We start from the raw sequence: 21,439 nt of genomic DNA on the forward strand, positions 1-21,439 counted from the left end.
CAAATTCGCTGCCTCCACACATACAGTGCCTGTGAAACCAAAACAAACAAAAGTATTTTTAATGATCAGTGACAAAGACCCCTAATTAAATTAGTTTTGCTTTCATGTTGTAACACAACACAAACGTTCAAGGAGTTGTATACTTTTGGAGGCACTGTATACTGCTGAATGATGGGTTGGATTCCAGACTAAGGCTATTTCAGCACACCTTACTATATATTCCCCCTCTTTTTCTCCACTGAATTAAAAACTAAATAACATAACACAGCTTTCTTTAGAACCGGCAAGCTGTCTACAGTAGTTGTTAACTGACAGCGGGATTGAGATACAAAATAAATGTGCCATTGTGGACAGAGCAAGTAGAGGCATGGACATGGTGAGGCTCGGCTTGAAGCGCTGGGCATAATGACTTACAGTACATGACATTCTTTAACTGACTTACGAACTAAATACACACCTACTGAGGAGTGGGTATTAGTATGGAGTACCTTAAATGCCTTTTGAACTAAGCTTTAGGGTCTGGAGCAGTTAGTTCACAATAAAGTAGTGATGGCCATTTGAGGCTTCATTAGTGTTATTTTAGCAGCAGGATATTATGCTGACTACATGGTTAACTATTTTGTCTTATATATTTCAATGATAGCTTTTATTTTGAAAAAGAAAATCTGAGTTAGCACTGCTAGCATTATATCCTGCTGCTAGAAGAACGGTAATGAAGCCTCGAATGGCCATCACTACAACAAAGTGAGCCAAACAAAAAATATACATAATATACATTTACTGGACAAATACTGCAGACGCGTTCAGGTTATTTTCCAAATGACCTCTGCCCTCACACACGATATGCTTCAGAGCAGGCTGAATCTGAACCAGTATGCGTACCGGTGTTTGGGCCAGATGTGGACATTAATTATCGGTAAAAATGGAAGTTAATTCATGTACGTACACAAACGGTATCTCTGGCCCTTAAGCAGGTGTCGGCAACTTTGGTCCTGGAGGGCAGAAACACTTTCGATATGCCTACCGGTTCATTTGACTCACCTGATGTAGCAGAGCTCATTTACTCCCTGATTAGAAGTAGAGGATGAAGAACAGAAGGGCTGCAGCCCACCCGGACAGGCGTTGCCTACCTCTGCCCTAAAGGATTAAGGCCTGGATGATTACTACATGTGTTCGACTGACATGTTCAGGATGTCAAGGTCTCCTCTACAGGGGTTCCCTGCCCGTGTATTTAAACAGCTTTATGAGGTACACTCCCAAAGAGATAACTATGCACAGCCTTGTCTCAGAGATTTTCTGAAGAGGAGAAAATATGTAAATGAATGAAGCGCAGAGCAGGTTCCAGGTCTGTTTAATGCGCTTCTGCAAATTAACTCTAAAATTGGTGTCGCTTGATACTCTGTATCAGGTCAGATCTGTGTTTGATATTGATTGATATTGTTTGATCGTTCTTGTTATACTGCTGATTGGGTTGATTTGTCAGATCCGACTCAGTCAAAAATGGTTATGTGCCATCAATTATACTCCTTTAATTAAATTCAAATTCATCCCCGCTGGCGCATAATGTTCTGAGAACCAAATGCTTCTTAGAGCTTGGTGAGAAAGCATGGCTGTCATATGGTCATTTTGCATACAGTCTTCTCACATCATTCTGGGCATAGTGTTAGATCCCCATTATCTATTCAAAGTTTGAAAATAATTCTAAGAATTGTTAAAAAGAAAGTATGTCAAGCTTACACCTACACACTGTCTGGTTAACGGTGTTCTCTAAATGAATGCTTGTGTCTTTTGAAATAGTGTCTGTTCGAATGGATCATGGTTTCCCAAAACCTCTCCTCGGGCCTCCCTGGACCGTTTAGTTTTACCATAAACCGGCAAACCTGATTAAGTTAGACTTAATGGGGATGTATCTAGGAAGGCCCCAGGAGAAGTTTGGGAAGCCCTGGAATAGATTTACATCAATGTGTAGAATGTTTTTTTTTTTTTTAAAGATCATTGCTTTAAATCTCACTTAAGCTGAAGATAAATAAATGTTTGCTTGATTGCTTAAGGAAATACATTACATTTCTGGATTCAATTCTAAGTTAACCCAAAATAAAATAGCAGGGTTGTGAAATGTCTTATTGAAACATTCAGTAGATGTTGTAAAACCATTATTGCAAAAAAAATTAAAAATATCATCATTTACATTTTTGGAATTTATTAAACCAGATTAAAACTTCAAACACCTCAAAACCAGAACTTTAAAAGAACCAAGTTTAGAGCCTCTTTCCCACAGTTGATGAGCAATGTAACCTACTGAATCCTATTAGCGCATAGTGCACTGTATGTCACTGTCTTATGTGATGTGGTTTTCCCTGTCATTACAGCTCCTTGCGAGGCGGATGCCTTTTTCTGCCACAGCAACATGTGCATTAACAACACCCTGGTGTGTAACGGCATTCAGAACTGTGTCTACCCCTGGGATGAGAACCATTGCAAAGGTGAGAGGTTAAGCCCTGACTAATCCACACCAGATACACGTGGTCTATGCTGGGCGTGGTCTATGCTGGGCGTGGTCTATGCTGGGCGTGGTCAATGCTGGGCGTGGTCTATGCTGGGCGTGGTCTATGCTGAACTCCCTCTGGAACACATTCTGTCATGCTTCACAAGTTCTCACAGTCATTACTGACATCTTGCCTGCCCTCTGTAATCGACAATCCACATCTGAAATGTCGTGTGTATTTCTCTCCCAACCACGTCCTCCTCTCCATCTCTCTCCACCTCCCTCCACCTCTCTCCCGGCTCACTCCTTCACCCTTTCTCTTTTGACATGATCACATGATCCACCTTAAACCCACTGTCAATCTGGTCCAATCCACTGTTTATCCCCTGACTGTCTCCAGGATGTGTCCCTCTCTATCCATTAATTTCCCTCTGCGCTTCCTTCACAGTCAAGCTCAGTTCCACTTGTGTTGCTCCACGTCTGTATTACCATGTGTATTATCGTGATATGTTCCATACAAAAGAATTGAGTGGAATTCTCATTCAGCAAGAGTTCCTACAACTTCCTCTCTACCACTCCCCCTTCTCAATACATATCTGATCTTAATGCACACTCCCATTAAAATTGCATTTCTTTTGACTGCATTTCCTGAGTTTCGTTCTGTCTCAGCCTTCTATGCAGCCCTGTCTCCCACTACCCTCTGTTATTACAGCAGTCCAATTAGATCCGTGATTCCCGTGTTTAGCTCAGTGTCCTCTGAGTCCCTGGTCAATCGATATGTGTTCTTACTGCCTGGTGTCTAATGTAGCGGTAGTATACAACAAGGCACATCAATAGGGCTCACCCAGCAGAGGGAAGGCAAACTGGACAACGCGAGGACAACTTGGGGGCGATTCAGTTCTGATCAATAATAACATGTATACAATGAAATTATACCTCCGACTAAACGGGCACTTATGAGACAAATTATGAAGTGATGGAAGAGCGAAGGGACCTGCCCTCCGAAAATCTGTTTCGGTCAGCATCTTCCCTGGACGTGTTTTTTATTCTCCTTAGCTAATTTGCTGATCTCCCCCCTTGTCTCTGGTAATGTATAGATACTGAGCTGCATGCATCTGTCTTCATTAGCAAAATGTCATTTTACGAGCTCCTTTCCTGTTGTCAGTGTTGCTGCCTTAACAAGGGAGTTGATGACATGGAACAAAGAGATGAGTGCACAAACACCCAGAAAATATGATTTTCTTCCAGCATATGTGGTTACAAGAATCCAAGTCCGTTCTGTAGTCAGCTTCTAACATGTATTGGCATGCTACACATCCATGATCAATGAAATAAACAACAGCATGTATACCGACTGTTTTCATAGTTCATTAATTAATAAAATAAAATGGGTTCTGAACAATTAGCATTGACTATATTAATAACGATGTCTAAACATAATTACTGAAATATAATCATTAAAATCGAAGCAGAGTGTGCTCATAAATGTGTTAGGCCTTCAACTGGTTTAAAACAAATCTGGTCGGGTCAGTCCAAAAAAATCTACAAGATTGCTGAAACAGGGCATCACTTGGGACCACTCCACTGCTGACTTTTGCAGGAGAAGTAATGCTTTCGATTACCAAATTCAACAAGCCTGAGCTGTGCTTCAGGCTGTAAGTCACATAGAGACGTGAAACATGTTGTCACATTAACAGCGTGTGTAAATCACCAGGGAAACAAAGGAAATAAAAGGGTTCTAATTGTGGTGCTTAGGATATAATATGATGTATAAGGCTGAAAAGCCATGTATTAACATTGTTCCGCAGTTCCAAAAAACAATGACATTTGGTCATAATTTTAACACTAGTAACAGATGAAGAAACCACATTCCCTCTCTTTGGTTCAAAGCAAATGCAATTGTTTTGTCAATTGCAAGGTCCAAGCAAAATGTAACCGAGCTTTCAACGCAACCCCGCCTACCATAACTGGGGAGGTGTGGGGGGGTGAAACATTCGGCACCCTGGGAGCACTTAGGTTTGACTGTGTTGCAGAAAGACAGGATGACATCTAGGCATTGGGGAAAAACCACTCCACCCTTGGCTTGTCTGTACAGAGCACATTGTTCCAGTAGTTCTCTTCATTTGTGGATTATCTAGAAGACTATGATTGTTTTCTGATGGCTCCGTAAACCCCTCCAGAGTAATGAGCCTCATACATTTCTTCTGATGGCCTTAGAGAGCTCTTTTGATTTTGGCATAACATGTTACCAGACTTTTGTATGGTTTGAACAAAATGTATTGATCTTTACTAAAGAATGGACTGTCTGAGTCACAGACACAAACAATGTCAATTAAAACACGAGATTATTATTATGGGAGATTGTTAAAGAACAAACAGCTCATTTACTCAGCTAATAAGCCAGTACACCCCAATCAAAACCATAATCATTTAACAATTGCAACTGAACATACCAGCTATATTTCCCATTGCAAGCATTACCTCACAAAATAACCTGGTGATCCAATGTTCAAATCCAACAACGTTTCACACATTACATCGAAGAGATCACAAGCAAACTGCAATGGAGGGGGAAAAAAACATACTACTTACCATTAAGATGATCATTGGAAAACTTAGTCCATCCTCCTGCTTTTTGAAATGGGCAAAGGACATGTCATAAAGTCTGTCTTTTGATTTATGTATCTCAAAAGGAGTACATTCTCGATTGAGATCAAAGACCCGGTTGACATTCAACGCTGTCTGGTGGTGTTTCCCCTAGTAAGTCTTGATGGCTTTCAAGGCAGAGAATGCCCTTTCAGCTGAGACAGTGGGCACCAGGCCAAGATCAGATCACTAAGGAGAAGTTTTTACCCTCAGCCAAGATGAACATTGAATGGTGTTTTCATTTTAGCCATCATGATGGTTGACTATGTTTTCAAAGGGTTCTGTAAGTAAAGGCTTTGCTGTTAAGTGGGCCAAACAACACAAATCAGAATAAAAAAATTGACAATATTGGCAGCATTTTGTTTGTTTTGATAAAACAGTAGGTAGTATGAACATTCTAGCTGTTCCACTTTATGTCCCACTTTTTCCAGAATTCACAGACATAAAAAAAGAAATCGACACTGTTAACCACAATGGCTGAGTATACTTAAAGGCCCAAATTGGTCATAACGAATTTTCTGTAGCCTATAGAAGCACACTGAATAATGCATTTTAACATGCGGGAAAATAAAATCATATGATAAAGATCAATCCCATGCACAATCACAGGGCTGGCGTCAGGAATCCCAGGTCCAAGAAAAGGATCTTATTTTTTATGTGCTTTATATTGGTGCAGACACACTCACTCTGGGCCAGTTACTTGCAAAGGTCTCCATGAAAGCTTTCTAGTTATACAAAATATTCAATTCAGTCAAAAGTTGTGCTGTAGATCTTAATGTGAGAAAATTGCCCTTCAAGTGCATCTATTGGATCATTCATTTATTTTGTCAGTTTCTTACATGAAGCACTACTGTCCTCATTGCACATATTCCTGAATGTTCACATTACAGAATATTTAAGTATGAGTATTAAGTTGATTGTGTGTGGGGGAAGAAACAATGTTATGTTCCACTAATATTCTCCTCTGCTATGCTCAGTCTATTTTAACTCATTTACACGAAAACTCTCTAGCATTTGAATTCCCATATTTTCCATGTTTGTTTTTTATCCACTTTTAAGTGCTCATGACTTTTAGTTCATCATTATTTTCTCTCATTGCTAGTTACCAAGCAGCTTTGGCAACTGCCACACATGGGCTGGGAGCTAACAAAATGGTTAATAATGAAAGTAGCTCTATGCCCTTTGACTGGACAATTGATATATTTATTGATCTGGTGTACAAACATATCAAGTTAAAATTTCTCTGTAAGATAAACTACTGATAATTTTTTTAAGTCATAGAAGAGACTCCAGGGGAACTGGAAGTGTTAACCCTTATTTTAAATACAGTTTAAAAACTGTAACCTTTTAAAAATAACCAGAATCTAGAATAGCCTTTTTTCTCAGGTGACAGCAATCTGTCAAGCTTAAATTGTCTTTGTTTCACTATCCTGTTGGTACTCACAATTATTGTATAATGAGCACAGTCACATAAACTTGTGAGCATTACCAACAATACACTATGAAATAACTTGCTAAAAACAAGCAACACATCAGCGTAATTAACTTTCACTAGACATTTTTATAGGTTTTCAAAATGATGAAAAAATAGCACATCCCAATGTATATATTATTCCCTAGCAATGGCTATCGAGAAGAAATGTGGTGCTCTGGGACCTTTCAGTCGCATTGGCCAAATTCTCTATATAACTGCTCACACACACACACATAACAAAGTATATATTATATCCAGCCTAGCTACTGAAAACTTTTCAGCCCTTTCCCCACAGGCAGGTTCTGTTCTGTTGGAACAGCCTTAGTTCTTTAACACCAGACCTTTTCAACAAGCTGCTGTTCATCAATAACATCTTGATCTTTCTTGTAGCTCCATTTCCTTCTGTGTGTTGGGAATCACCTTTACAGGTTTACTGTTATGTATCTGTCTGCTGGGTTGTGATCTTTCACAACCTGGCTGGCTGTGTGTGCCTTTGCTGCTGGTTTCACGAGTGGGTGTGAGTTGGTCATATCTTAAATGGGCAATGCCAGCAGAATTGCTCTATAACTGCAGTGTGTTTTACCAGTCGGTTACATTTGCATAGAGAGGTTGAAAGCAGTAATTGTGCCCTAACGGTCACTCTTCTCCTCCCTCACTGTCTCCACTCTTTTTCTGCCTCTTTTCCTCTCTACACCTATCTGACTCTCATCCCTTATTTGTCCCTACTCCCCGATCTATCTCCCCTCCTCATACTCTCCTCCCCTGTCTGTCTCTCCTCCCTTTCCTCCTCCCCTCCATCTACAGAGAAGAGGAAAGCCAACATCCTGGACAACCTGAACAACACCAATGGCACCATCATCGGTGTCACCTGCTGTATTGTGCTCCTCCTCCTCATTGTGTCCATTATCGTCCAGATCAAACAGCCCAGGAAGAAATACATCCTCCGCCGCGAGGAGTTCGACCCCACCATGTTCCAGGAGGTCTTTGAGCCCCCGCACTACGAGCTCTGCACGCTACGGAGCGCCACGGCCACTGGCGCCTCTGCGGACCTAGTCGACCTGGCGGAGGACTTTGAGAACTACCACGCGCTGCGCCACTCGTCCTCGCGCTGTGTCCACGACCACCACTGTGGCTCCGCCTCCAACCCGGGCTCTGCCCACCTGTCCCAATTGTCACTCAGTGGTCGGGGTAGCCGCGGCAACCTAAGTATGCGTGAGGCCGCCACACTCCTCACGGACCTCCCCCCCCAGCCGGTACGGCCTCTTCTGCCTAACGTTGCTACGGGGAACCGGCGAAGCATCCTGGTGATGAAGCACAGCTACTCGCAGGAAGCGGCCGATAACGGGTGCGACCTCGACGATGACCTGGAAGACGTGCCAACGACGAGTCACCGGCTGTCACGTCACGAGAAGGCAGTCCAGCGGTCAGTATCTATAGATTTCTGATGATGGTCAGTCGATCAAGACATCCTAGTAGCAGGTGTCATGGGAAGGGGAATTGTTTTCTTCTGTTTCAAGCTTTTTTAATTCCTCTCCTCTATTTTTGTTCTTCCATTATTTTGTTTGATTTTTTTAAGGTTCTAGCAATATGTTTTTTTGCTTTTCCTTTTTCTTGCCCCCCCCCTTCTCGCACACCTCGTATCTCACTACCTTTCAGTATATGTCTCAATCTAAATCACTCTTTCTGTTTCTCAATCTTTATATTTCATTCTCTTAATACGTAACATAGCATAGCATGCAACGTCAGACCATGCTTAGTACCCACAAACATGGCCAGTGTCTTTGCCAGGTCTGTTGATCTATAACAAATTTAATAACTGTCTATTATGTGCAAATAATGCATGTAATTCATCAAACACACACCCTTGTTTTTCCTGTAGAGGACGTTTATAATCTCAATCCAGTCTTTTCAGTTTATATAAAAACAAGGGCTTTTATTGGTGCCTGCCGTTGATAGAGATTATTGAAATATTTTGAATGCCAATAACTTTATTTTGTAAACTGAAAGTATAACACATACATTTCTTTGTTAAAGACAAAAGGTGAATTTTACTTGATTTGGTAAATTTCAAACCTTTGGCATGAACCTGTTTTCTATACAAAATAAAACATATTTATTGTACGGATAACTGCGACTTGCTGTCTTGACAAATTAAATGTTTACAAGCATACACTAAGGTACGTGTACTTCCAAAATATCGTCCAAGTTGCAGTACCTTTGTTGTGCATGCAATTTGTGTGACCTACTTTATTCAATATAGAAATACTTCAAAAAGTATTGTTTTACTATAATACCCAGCACAGCAATTTCTATGCATGCAAGACTTTCAGAGTCAAAAACTCTGTTGAAATGTAATGCTTTTATGTAGCAAATAAACTGTTCATGTATTTGTATATTAATCACTATGCAAAACAAACGTTTGATATTAAACGACAGAGCGGTGACATTTCAGGTTCTGCCTCATTGGCTCTTTGAGCAAACACGAATCAGAATACAACACGACTAGGGTCTAAGACAATCTCAAGGTAAGCCCACTTATACAACAATAAACATATTTTATGTTTCTGTGTAGTTCGTCGTTTGCCCATGTAAGTCTGGAGTTCTATGTGGTTTTTATTTCTTAATGATATGTGAAATTGGTGTAGATTTAGGTTTTATTTGTAAGAATCTTTTGATATGATTCATTGTCTTCAAGATGGTTACTCTGCTTGCGGCCATCTTGGTTTGTGGTGAATTTTTGTGTGACATTTTTGGCTGCTGTTTTTTTGCGTTTTTTTACATGATACATTTATGTTTTCTTCTTACTGAAGCAATTTCATGAACATAATTTTATTATTTATTAGCATGTCATTTTTTGTTGAACCTGTGAACATTAATAATATTCCTAATCTTTGACCTGTATTTCTTTTATCCTTGTAGCACAAAATATCAAAGGTGTATAATTTAACATGAGAAAATTGGATTAGCACACATTAAAATTAAGCACATTAAATGTACCTATTCTAAAATGTGATTCTAAACAAGGTAGTATAATGTAACTTTTTTAGAACTTTATGTAAATCTCCTGAAGTCTTTAACCTGTATTAATCTGGTATTTTGACTTCAAGAGCTTGAGACTAGACAATCCTCTCTACCTATTTGATAAATAATGAAGCCAGATTAAGTCTTTTTTAGGTAGGCATTTTCATGTGAGATAAAATGATATGTTTGCAAACTACTTTTAGCATTGCTATAAGGTTCTACCTGCAATCCAATCACACAAGGCTGGGGTGGTAATACAAAATAAACTATGAATAATAATTGAGTCATGAAAGTGAAAGACATCAAAAAACTGTTTCGAGTCATTCATATTATAGGATATTGTCCAATGAAATAAATTGAAACTACGTTGAACAATCTTTTTCTGTAAAATTTCAATGACTAGTTATTTAAGCTATAATTGAATACAGGGGTACCAGAATACATTTAAGGACCCTTAGAAAGGTGCTTATGTCTTTGACTTGTTCTATGTTAATATAAAAACATGGAAGCAGTATTTACAAATAATGACCACATTATATTGACATTGGCAAGTAATTTACTGACTCAGAGAACAACACATTATACCAGTGTACTCATTCAGAATTTAAGCTCTAACAATGTTGCTTTCTCTCTATAGGATCTAGGGTATTTGTCATTTTTGTAAATTATTGCTTTAGAACTTAACTTTAACATGAATTCCTATATACTGCTCTGGAAAAAATTAAGAGACCACTGCAAAGTTATCAGTTTCTCTGGTTTTACTATTCATAGGTATGTGTTTGAGTAAAACGAACAGTTTTGTTTTATTCTATAAACTACTGACAACAATACTCCCAAATTCCAAATAAAAATATTGTAATTTGGTTATTTTAACAACTTATAACCAAAAGAATATGCATTGTTTTCAGACCTCAAATAAGGCAAAGAAAACAAATTCATATTCATTTTTCAACAACAAAATACTAATGTTTTAACTTAGGAAGAGTTCAGAAATCAATATTTGGTGGAATAACCCTGACTTTTAATCACAGCTTTCATGTTGTGTTACTTTATGCCACTCCTGGCAAAATAATGAATGTAGCTCGGCTTTGTTTGATGGCTTGTGACTATCCATCTTCCTCTTGATCAAATTCCAGAGGTTTTCAATGAGGTTCAGGTTTGGAGATTGGGCTGGCCATGATAGGGTCTTGATCAGGTGGTCCTCCACCCACGTCTTGATTGACCTGGCTGTGTGGCATGGACCATTGTCCTCCTGGAAAAAAACTATTCTCAGAGTTGGGGAACATTGTCAGAGCAGAAGGAAGCAGGTGTTCATCCAGGATAACCTTGTACTAGGCTTGATTCATGCGTCCTTCACAAAGACAAATCTGCCCGATTCCAGCCTTGTTGAAGCATCCCCAGATCATCAACGATCTTCTTCCAAAATGTACAGTGGTTGCGAGACACTGTGGCTTGTAGGCCTCTTGAGGTCTCCATCTAACCATTAGATGACCAGGTGTTGGGCATAGCTGCAAATTTGACTCGTCAGACAAGATTACTTTACTCCATTCCTCTATGGTCCAATCCTTATGGTCTTTTGCAAACTTCAGCCTGGCTCTTCTTTGCTTCTCATTGATGAAAGGCTTTTTTGTAGCTTTGCACGACTGCAACCCTGCCCCTAGGAGCCTGTTTCAGACCGTCCTCACCGTGCACTTCACCCCAGCTCCTGTTTGCCATTCTTTTTGTAGGTCACTTGATGTCATCCTACGGTTGTTGAGTGACATTTAAATGAGTTGACGGTCATCTCGGTCAGTGGACAGTCGGTTTCGCCCTCTGACAGTCTGTAGCTTTGTTCCCCAATGTCTGTTGCTTGACCTTGTTCTTATGAACCGCTGTCTTTGAAATTTTCAGGATGGACGCAACCTGACGCTAAGTGTATCCCTCTGCCAGTAAAGCCAGAAATGAACCCTTCTTTTCCCCTCTCAAAGCTTTTCTTTTCAACTCTTATCATACTGAATAGTTTTTTTAATTTTATTCAAATTACCTTTGAGGTACTACTTGCACTGTTTTTGCCATCCAGATGGTCCTATTGCAAGAGGATAGTGATGACCACAGCAGTGGTTTTTATACTTTTCCTTGATAAATAAGATTTGGTTCAGGTAATCACCTAATCAGTACCTCATCAAGTAAAATGAGGTGTACCTGTGTTGGAATTTAACAGACACTGGAATGGAATGGCTGCCATACATGTAGATATGCTGATTTAAGAGAAATTAGGAGTGGCCTCTTAATTTTTTCCAGAGCTGTATAATTCAATGTGATTAGAAAAAAGAAAGGGTATTCTCTTAATTGACTCATTAAATATAGGATCATCTCTATAATTTGTGCACGATCGTTCAACATCCCCACCTTTATATTTACATTGTATTAATAATATTATACAAGCCTGTGCAGATATATTGCTGAAAGAAATATGGATCGTAAGTTCTATCAGCGAAAGCACTAACCTAGAAAAACAAGATTGTCTGTACCTACACTTGAGGGCCTTACTGGGCTATGCAGGAGGAGTACACTACAAGGCAGTTCTAAGTTCTGGAATGTAAAATCTGTGATGTTCTATCTTAGAACTTTGCTCCAAAGTTCTAGACATGGCTTCACCATGTTGTGTTCAATTTTAAGTTGCTTTAATGGAATAGCATATAACTTAGTGTTTTTAGTTGGGTAAATACTTTATTAGAATGTTCGGTCATAAAGCGTCCACGTGGTTGTCCTATCATTGCACGTAATGTCATGTATTTGACTCCCTGGTTGAATCCCTCAATCAGTATTATGCTGGGACATTCAAATAAAACCGTAACCTAAGTTGTGTCATTCAGTAGACTATGAGAAATGTTTAGTCATGTTATGTTTGTGTGTTTGGGTGTGTATGTGTTTTTTGTGTTTTCTTACGTTCTACATAATGTTGCATTGTTTCCATCATATAGACTTCTTGAAAATAGTGCAATCCTGGATCAGTACGAACGGGCTTCAAAGAAATATGAAAATACGGACCGGAGATTTACATCAGCATGATGGTGATGAAGAAATAGAGAATATGTAATATGTAACAAAATGAAAGTAGCTACGGAGTTGGAAAAAAAACCTCAGGGGCATGGAGGTCTTGAAAGTATTGAATACTAGTAGGCTTACACCCTAACCTAATATTGCCTAGTCATATTTTGTATTCTCATAAAATGGATTTTAAGGATGCTTATTATCGAACAAAACATTTTGAATTAATACATTTGAGAAAAGCTTTTGTTGCTCAGATTTACCTTTAATCTAAATGAAGGATCACGACACCTCATTCAATGTTCAGAGCATGTGATTTTTGCATCATATTGTAAACATTATTTTGGGTGGTCTGTGCTTGCAAGTTTTAAATTTCAGGGAAGTTGACACATCTATTAGTTATAATTAGGTGATCAGTCAGTAACTAATCCCAGTGTAATATAGCCTTTCTGAATAAGCCACCATCTAATTATTTTCCAGGAAAACTGGAAATGTTATGGTATGCATGTCCACTGAAACATGAACTAACAACTAGATTGGAAAGTTAAGTCATCCAGTAATACAATAAATACATCTACTTTTTAAATGAGATCCCTATAACAAATCTACTCATAATAATATTTTGGTGGTATGAATTGATTGCATGCAAATTAAATTAAAAGGCAAATGCCAATGCAAATGAATCTTTGACTATTGTATTTTAACATGTTGATTCCTCTCACTAATGTTGATTGTTTAAAAGTTTAGTTGATTATTATTTTACTAAAACATTTCAGTTCATTTATCATAGGCCTCTCTTATAGCAACCTCGCCAGTGATCTTTGTACTCAGACTTTTCTACTCTGGGTATTTAAAGACAGTTTTTAAAAATATAAATATGAATACCATTTAGGGCTGAATTTCTGAATGCTTTGTAAGAAAAGACTAATAATAAAGTCTAATCACTTTTCTTTTAAGTTTTTATGTAATTCTTTTTGTCATGTGTTTTTCTTCTGTCTTAGTTCAAGCTTAGTTAGGTCAAGTAATTATTTATAAAATGTAATTCAGTTGAGATAGATAAATATACTGAACAAACATATAAACGCAAAATTCAGCAACCTATAATATTTTACTGAGTTTCTGTTCATATAGGGAAATCAGTGAATTGAAATGAATTCATTGGTCTTTAATCTATGGATACATATAAATGGGAATACATATAAATGGGAATACAGAAATGTGCGCGCAGACAGTTTCTGGGATATTCAAATTCAGATCACAAAACATGGTACCAACAATATATAAGTCCCTTTTATATTTTTGTTCAGTGCTTGCATGGTAATGAGTGCCAACACTGACACAAATGTGTTCGCACTGCTCCTCGCACACACCTATAAGACACCATTCAGCCAAATGACCATTATAATAAGTCAAGGTATTTGAACTCCTCTATCTGGAAATACAGTTCACTCTCACTTGAATATTAGGCAGCTGTTATGGTGTCGACAAGGACTAGGAATTATGATATGGCAGACTTCATTGCAACTATGCTGACACTGCCAATATCCAAACAATAAATCAATCTTTAGTTTAATTTGACGTTTGCTTGGTTTTCTGCTTCGCTGTTGTTTATGTTAATGTGATTTTCTTTTCAGTGATGCACTGCATCTTTTTGTGTTCAATTAATGTGATGTGCTCACTTCACGGGAGCATATGCATCAATACAATTCCATGCATACACAATCACACAGACTCTGCAAATATACAGTACATGGAATTACCATTCACTATACTGTAGGTTGTATACTACAAACAGGCCTACCATATTTTGGAATGAGTTATTGCAATTCAATTCACAAAGTTTCTAATGAAACCTCAGGACGGAGACAGAAAGGTAAAGTGATATCATAAACTGTAATACATTTAATTCCACAGTTTAAAAAGTTTAAAAGATTTTTTATTGATTCTTAAAGAACAGAACCAATGTAAGCAAGCGCAAGACTCAAGAGTTTGGGCAATTGTGGGCTAGAGTGGTCTGTAGGCTAATAGTGTTTTCATTTCTCTACAGATACTTCAGACAGATACATCATTCTTCAGCATCTTGTCAGGTTTGACAACTTGTGGAACACTAATCTCCCTCATGCATCTTGAGAGAGTTGTTGCATTGAGTGACAAAACCATTTTGGAGTGCTGTGATAAGATAAAAAAGACAACTTTTTGTGTATGCGCTTGTTTTGTTTGGATAACAGTGATGATGACGGAGGAGATACCCTGTTTGTGTTCCTAAAATGGCGAAAGATTGTAAAGCCAGCACACACAAATCCTGATACTCAGATACTGGACTAAAACATTACGAGAAATACCTTTAATGTACATTGTTCATGGACTAAAAAACTTAACCTGTTCTTTGAAACTTGATGGATTATTTTTTCATTTAGAAGTTAACGTGAGGAAGTAATTTTGGTGCTGAAATCCCATCTGGAAATCCACTGTGTAAGTTTTGTTTGTCATGTGAAGTTCTTTCCCCGGACAGAGTTTCACACCCAAAAGAAAGTTGTGATGTCATGAACGGCATACACATTAGTTTTATTCCACAGGACAGGAAGGGTCACTTTAGTGCTTTCTGAGAACTGAAATGGGACATTGGGAATGGGCTTGAATTGAGTTTGTAGTTTTAATGATAGACACAAGCTTCATTGGGGTGTAATAAAATTGGTTTTCCAGATATCCCTGTTTAAAAAGTTTTCAGTCAAATTTCATTCTAGGTACTCAAACATTTGGAAATTGTTATATTAGTGACTTATCTATGCACACCAGGCAGTGTGCTCAATTACTTATAATTAATTATTAGGCTACTACATTATTCCAAATAGCATTAGGCCTTCTTTGCATTTAGCCTACATCAATCTTTAATTTCCTGTCATTCAAAATATGTGTATGGTTCAACACATTGAAGAAATGATGGCCAGAATGTTTTCAATAAACTAATACAAAATCTCATCAAATCCTACTGTCTTGTGTATTTGAAAGTGAGATTAATTAGTTATGTGCTCTTCTTTATACTTACTGTTATTTGTAAAACATAATACATACACACACACAAATATACACAAAAAAGGTTAATTATATAAAAAACATTGGTCCAAAGTTAACAGAAATTACAGTGAGACTGGACTACATATATATTCCCCGTCTCGGAAAGCTGCACTGTTTTGAACTTGTAGTTCGGACGCCAATGTCAGATGACTGTGTGACGCTGCTGGAAGGGTCGAACGTCGTCAGTCACGTGACGAATTAATAGTGAAACCCGACGTTCTGTAGGAGCTACACTTTTTATCGGTCCCATCTCTAGCTGCAAGTATTTGGAAATATAGAGTGAATTGTGTTGCAATAAGGTAGTTTATGTTCGAATAGTTCTATTTTCTTATGAGATCATTAACATCGGGTCAGTTTACGACAGACACCGCGTGCGTTTGGACAATTGTAGTGGCTAGCACGTCAACTTGAGTAGAGGACAACATGGTGTATTCGTTCGTACTGAAAGCTGTGCATCGTAATTTGCAACTTCACCCACAATCAACTCAATTTATGTTGCAACTATGCAAAAGCACACAGAACAATGTATACCTTCAGAAACAGACTGCTTCCAAATTTGTTTCTTCAAATCGCTTTATTATTATGAGCAATAAATTTTGTGCACAGAGTCGAAGCATTTCTCTCGACACAAGGTTGAGAAGCAAAGTAGAAAAGAAGGCTGGTGGGCAGGTATCGGTACCGAGACAAGGACCATCTACTGCACATAAAGGTAAGCGTCGCGAATACATGCATACCATCAATCTACCAAACCCTTAAATGTAAATAATCGTTTTCTTTCCATTTGGTGAAACTCACCTTTACATCTTAAGACTGGAAGAGTGTTGCAGACATTAGTGTGGTGGCATCAATATTTTGTTCCAGCACTCAAAGGGGTTTAAAACTAAGTGTGTAGAAGAGTTATCTCCCTCTCAACAGTGAAGGAAGCTGGCAAAGACTTCACCTACCTGATGGTTGTGCTCATCGGACTCGGAGTTACAGGTGACTTGCCGACAACACACAGAATATGATATTCTTCGATTGCCCTGCAGTATTGCTCCATCTTGCTGACCCCTGTAATTTTGTTGTCTTAGGTGGACTGCTATATGTTGTGTTCCAGGAACTTTTCTCCTCCTCCAGCCCCAACAAGGTCTATAGTAAAGCCTTTAACAAAACCAGGTTACACCCAGAGGTGAGTTAACAGAAACTTCAACAAGACAATTTCACTATTGTAAATTTGTTTTAGACTTTTCAGGAATTTGCCTTGCATACAAGAGCATCAAGTTAACTGTCAACATGTCATTAGTATATTTTAATTCCTTGTCTGTTTTCTAGACCTGAATGGAACTCCGGTCAAGCTGTGTAACATTTAGTCATATTGCTAGTTGTGGCATTAGCTGCTGCACCTGTTTTAGCAAGAGGACTTGCATTGGATAGTATTTTTAATGATAGATGGTATTAAAGGAAATGTGGTTATTTAATCCTACAGCCTTGCAAAAATAAACAAGTCAGAATGTTCAAAGCCACTTCTCCCTTCCAAATCAAAACCAAACATGTTGTCTCGCTTAGCGTTCTCACATGGGGCATGTATTCCACAAAACCAAAGTTCACTTTTAATCCAAATTTGTTTTAATTCTGCCAACCAAATATGTTGGTTAAATGTTTAGTCAGAGTTTCTATTCGACAAATGATTGTACTGTTGGTCCCCCCCCCCCCCCCCCCCCCGTCTTCGGTTTGACAAAATATTTCTCAGAAACGTTTGCTTGAATTAATATACCCGTCTCTGTTTCACATGTCTGTCAAGCGAACACGCTACTGCTGAAAGGCGGTAGAATATTGGGTGCACTAAAACCGCAAAAACCATATTGAATTGGTTTTGAGGTAGCGTAAAACATTTGGATTTAATACTTCCTTGGGCACTGCTTTGCAGTGCAAATGACCACCAGGTAGCCCAGCAGTTGAACCGTTAGGGCCAGTAACCCAAAGACATTTAAATTCCAGAGCCAGCAAGGTGAAACATATGTCAGTTTGCCTTTCAGCAAAGCACCCTGAATTACTCCAGGGTAACATCACAGGTACAATTTGGATATGCACAAAACAAAATGCATCTAATAGTCACATGTCCTAAATGCGACATATAAGCCCCCACCTGCAATTCCCAGTAACTAAAGAATCTATGTAACAAGTGGAATCTAGCGCTGATCCTATTCAGTCAACTAGTCTGTTTAGTAGTGTGTTGCTTTTATTCCGTTGCGGAGCTCTTCCGTTGCGGAGCTCTTGTCGTCACATGGTCCTGTCAGGCTATATGTTTAGTCCATCACTCAAGAAAATACATGCTATAAATTATATATAGTTCTATTATGTAAGGCCAGTGGTGTGACACTAATAAAAATAAATTGATTTTATGGCACCTGTTTTTCAAATGGGTATTATAATGGGGCTTAGCCTAATGACAAAGATTGCCTTTGTGTGTCTGCTTTTTATTTATGCAGACAACTAATTAATTTAACAGCTGCAGTTTATTAGGCTATTTATTTAATTGTTTGTTACAAAAATGTATGGTTTGGCTGTGCTTGGGCAAGTTCAGAATTTTAACGATCACTTTAACAATACGCCATTTGAATCTTACCTGGTTGTTGTTGAAGGTTGATTCCTTATATTTAAATGTACAGTTCTATATTAAAATCATCAAATCAAAATCCAATGGCATTCTCTTGTCCAAGAGTGTTTTCCTGCCATGGCCAACTTTTGTCTCTAATACAAAGTATTACAGTATGTTTTCTACCATGCTGAACTCTAATAAGGGCATTTTCCCACAGTGGATAGTGGTTGCTGTCTGATATTCTGAAATATAGGCTACTCTCCAGGATGCTTCATTTAATTGACACAATGCTGGTTTTCAGGTTAAACAACGGTTTTCATCATTTCCAACATGGCATTTTATGGTAGTCTTTCAGCTTTGGGCAACATCATTAAAAAACATGGAGTAATGTTATAGCAGCTGAATCAGGAAAGGTCAGGAACAGTTTTTAAAAAGTATCATTAGTCCCCTTGCCTTATTTATTTCTCATTATTTCATTAAACAGTGGCTTGAAGCATCAAACAGCTAGGTTGGTGTGTGTTTTTTTGTGTGTGAGTAAAGTGGCACTTTCACTAGTTGGTTTGTCGAGAAATCCGTTAAGAAATCTCTGTCGGGGATAGCCCTAGTGCAGTTATTAGCATGCCTCTCCTACTGTATGTAATGCACTAGGGTAGAACATTATAGTCCAAATAACTGTAGTGACGGCGTGCAATGGCTAGCCTTGTGTTATTGCATTACCAAAGTCACAGGATTGGTAAAGCAATATAACCTGTTCTCTTTTTTTTTCTTTTTCTCACAGGTGATTGGAGTCTTTGGAGAGCCTATCAAGTGCTTCGGTGAGACTTCCCGCCGTGGTAGAAGACAGCAAGTCAGGTGAGAAATGTTTTATTTTTTCTACTGGGATAAGAATACAAGACCACTGAATCAAACAGGCTGCCGGGTTTTTCTTTGCAGTGGGATCACTTCTGTAGCATATTTTTCTTCACAGTCATGTTGAGTACATGAAGGATGGATTGAAGCACATGAGACTGAAGTTTTACATAGAGGGAGAAGAACCAGGACGGCAGGGAACAGTTCACACAGAATCTAAAGAGGTTAGCCTTTCCCTAGTATTCACATGCATTTTGTTCTGCTGGATTGATCGTAACTTGATTTTCTTATTGAATATTTTAGGTGATCTGCAAAAATAAAACTGTTAAGGGTCACTAAAAGTTAAACAATTGCCTTCTTTTGACAGAACCCTGAAACTGGAAAGTTGGAGTTTCGCTACATTTTTGTGGAAGTAGACACTTACCCAAGGAGAACCATTGTCGTCGAGGATAACAGATAAGACGGTGTCTGAACCAGTCTCAAATGGCGTTGTGGCTGATCGAGTCTTTACATAAGTTTGTTGTTGAGTAATATTTGTGACACAATTTCCAAAAAATGTCAGTTACATTTTAAAAAGTGTATCAGTGGTTTAAAACGCAGGTGGAATTAAGTGCCTGTCTTGTTTTTTGGGATTGTTTTAGTGTTTGGAGCTTTTGCACTAATACATTGGGCAATTTAGAAAAATGAGAAAAGTCTCCTTTGTAAGCTAAACAGATCCAATACCAATGATTTACAGATACACCATATGATTGACAGGGGCTGCTTTTTTGAAGCCACAGTGCTTCTATTTCCGTGCTCCCCACCATTTCTTTCAAATGAGTCCCTAAAGCTGGCATTGTGATGGAGAGCACCAGCTTGAATCCCCCCAAAATTTTAAATAGGCTTTTCTTATATATGTCAAAAATGCAAGATTAATTAATATTGTGGTGTTCTGTATGACTGTTAAATTCTATAGCAAATAAATGAAATCTCCTTAGCCTGTGTACAACATAACTTGAAATTAAACTATTGTCTTTTCTGAAAAACAAACTTTGTGCCTCTTTGTGAAACCATTTGTTTTGGATTATACAATAAGATATTACTGCAAACAACAAACACAGGATTCCATTGGTGAGAAATATGAGTTGAAACAATAACAAATCATTATCACAGCCCTGTTTCTATGGATGGACTGGAAAAATGTAACCACAGCATTCATAGACTATCATGGACGCAAGGACTGACCATCGCTAATAGCCAAAAAAAAATTGCTTCAACCATGATTTGAGGCTGTAGAGGTTTTTTTACATTTAGATAGGATAAATGTTATAAATTCCAAAATGTGTGTAGCCATTTCAGATTGAACCACTGTTGTAGAGTGTACTAATGTAGGTAATTTTGAAACTCCTTATTGAAATAAGGCAGTCCTGCTGTATTTTAAATTGATATTTTACTCAATGTTCAGTATTTTGTCAAAACAACCACAGAAGTGTGCATGTCTGAAATGTATTTTGCATGTGGTGTTGTCGCAAAGATTGAAAAGAAATACAGTGGTAATGCTTTTTTGCTCATGGTGATGGTTTGCTAAAGACACTAAGGATTTTAATAAATGTATTATATGTTTGCTTTAAGGATAAGCATGGATGTTAAATGGGTGTTCAGTGCACTGACTGTATCAAATATAGATCCCATGGCACTTATTGTAAGAGGAGGGGTTTCAACCCAAGTGAGATGGTTACATTTCCAATCTGGCATTCATAGCATCAAGGCTGCCTAATCATTCCAGCTTCCAATTGGCTCATTCATCTTTTCATCCCCTGTAGCTATTCCCAAAGTTGCTGTAAATGTGTTTTCTTACTCTAATCACCTCGTAAAAGGATAAATTAAATGTTCTGCGAATATGGTTATGTACATTGATAAACAAATGTACCATATTTTTAGGTACATTGATAAATATTTATATTGCAGAATTTGTGTTCAGTATGTAACACGTAATGGCCACTAGATGGCAACAGTCTCTAATGCCTTTCATGCATTTTAGTCTAAATTGTTGTGAGTCAGTGCAGTACATGGAAAGCACGTATAGCCTCCATAACCATAGACTGGTCAGGACATTAGGGCTGTTTCCTAATACACTGATTTTGAAGTAAATAACTGGGACAGATACAGTATGGTGGACTGGAGTCATACAATGTTTTCTTATTTGACCCATCGTAGGTAAATGTAAGTGTCGATCTTAAATATTGATATGAATACTGGTACACAAAAACATGTTATTTTTATAATACTTTTGGAAATGTTG

The 21,439-nt window shown here is 38.2% G+C and overlaps 2 protein-coding genes across 3 annotated transcripts in view; both read left to right on the forward strand.

Moving 5' to 3' along the window:
• neto1l (neuropilin (NRP) and tolloid (TLL)-like 1, like) overlaps positions 1-15,593 on the forward strand; it is a 118,436-nt gene extending 102,843 nt beyond the window's left edge. Inside the window, exons 8-11 of one of the 2 annotated variants that reach the window (XM_020042030.2) lie at positions 2,370-2,483; positions 7,410-8,028; positions 9,058-9,130; positions 14,704-15,593. In XM_020042030.2, coding sequence (XP_019897589.1) covers positions 2,370-2,483; positions 7,410-8,028; positions 9,058-9,118 — 794 coding nt within the window. In that variant the 3' untranslated portion in view covers positions 9,119-9,130; positions 14,704-15,593. Of the gene's footprint in view, positions 1-2,369; positions 2,484-7,409; positions 8,029-9,057; positions 9,131-12,589; positions 13,492-14,703 lie in introns of those variants that run through there. The other variant, XM_010885675.3, reaches the window with a different exon arrangement.
• Positions 15,594-15,867: 274 nt separating this feature from the next.
• Positions 15,868-20,187, forward strand: timm21 (translocase of inner mitochondrial membrane 21). Its single transcript, XM_010885673.5, has 6 exons — positions 15,868-16,440; positions 16,647-16,709; positions 16,802-16,899; positions 19,088-19,161; positions 19,277-19,382; positions 19,526-20,187. The coding sequence occupies exons 1-6, from the start codon at positions 16,155-16,157 to the stop codon at positions 19,616-19,618; spliced, it is 720 nt and encodes a 239-aa protein (XP_010883975.2). The 5' UTR covers positions 15,868-16,154; the 3' UTR covers positions 19,619-20,187.
• Positions 20,188-21,439: the final 1,252 nt, after the last annotated feature.

The sequence above is a fragment of the Esox lucius genome, chromosome 21, assembly GCF_011004845.1.
Source record: "Esox lucius isolate fEsoLuc1 chromosome 21, fEsoLuc1.pri, whole genome shotgun sequence".
NCBI lineage: Eukaryota > Metazoa > Chordata > Actinopteri > Esociformes > Esocidae > Esox > Esox lucius.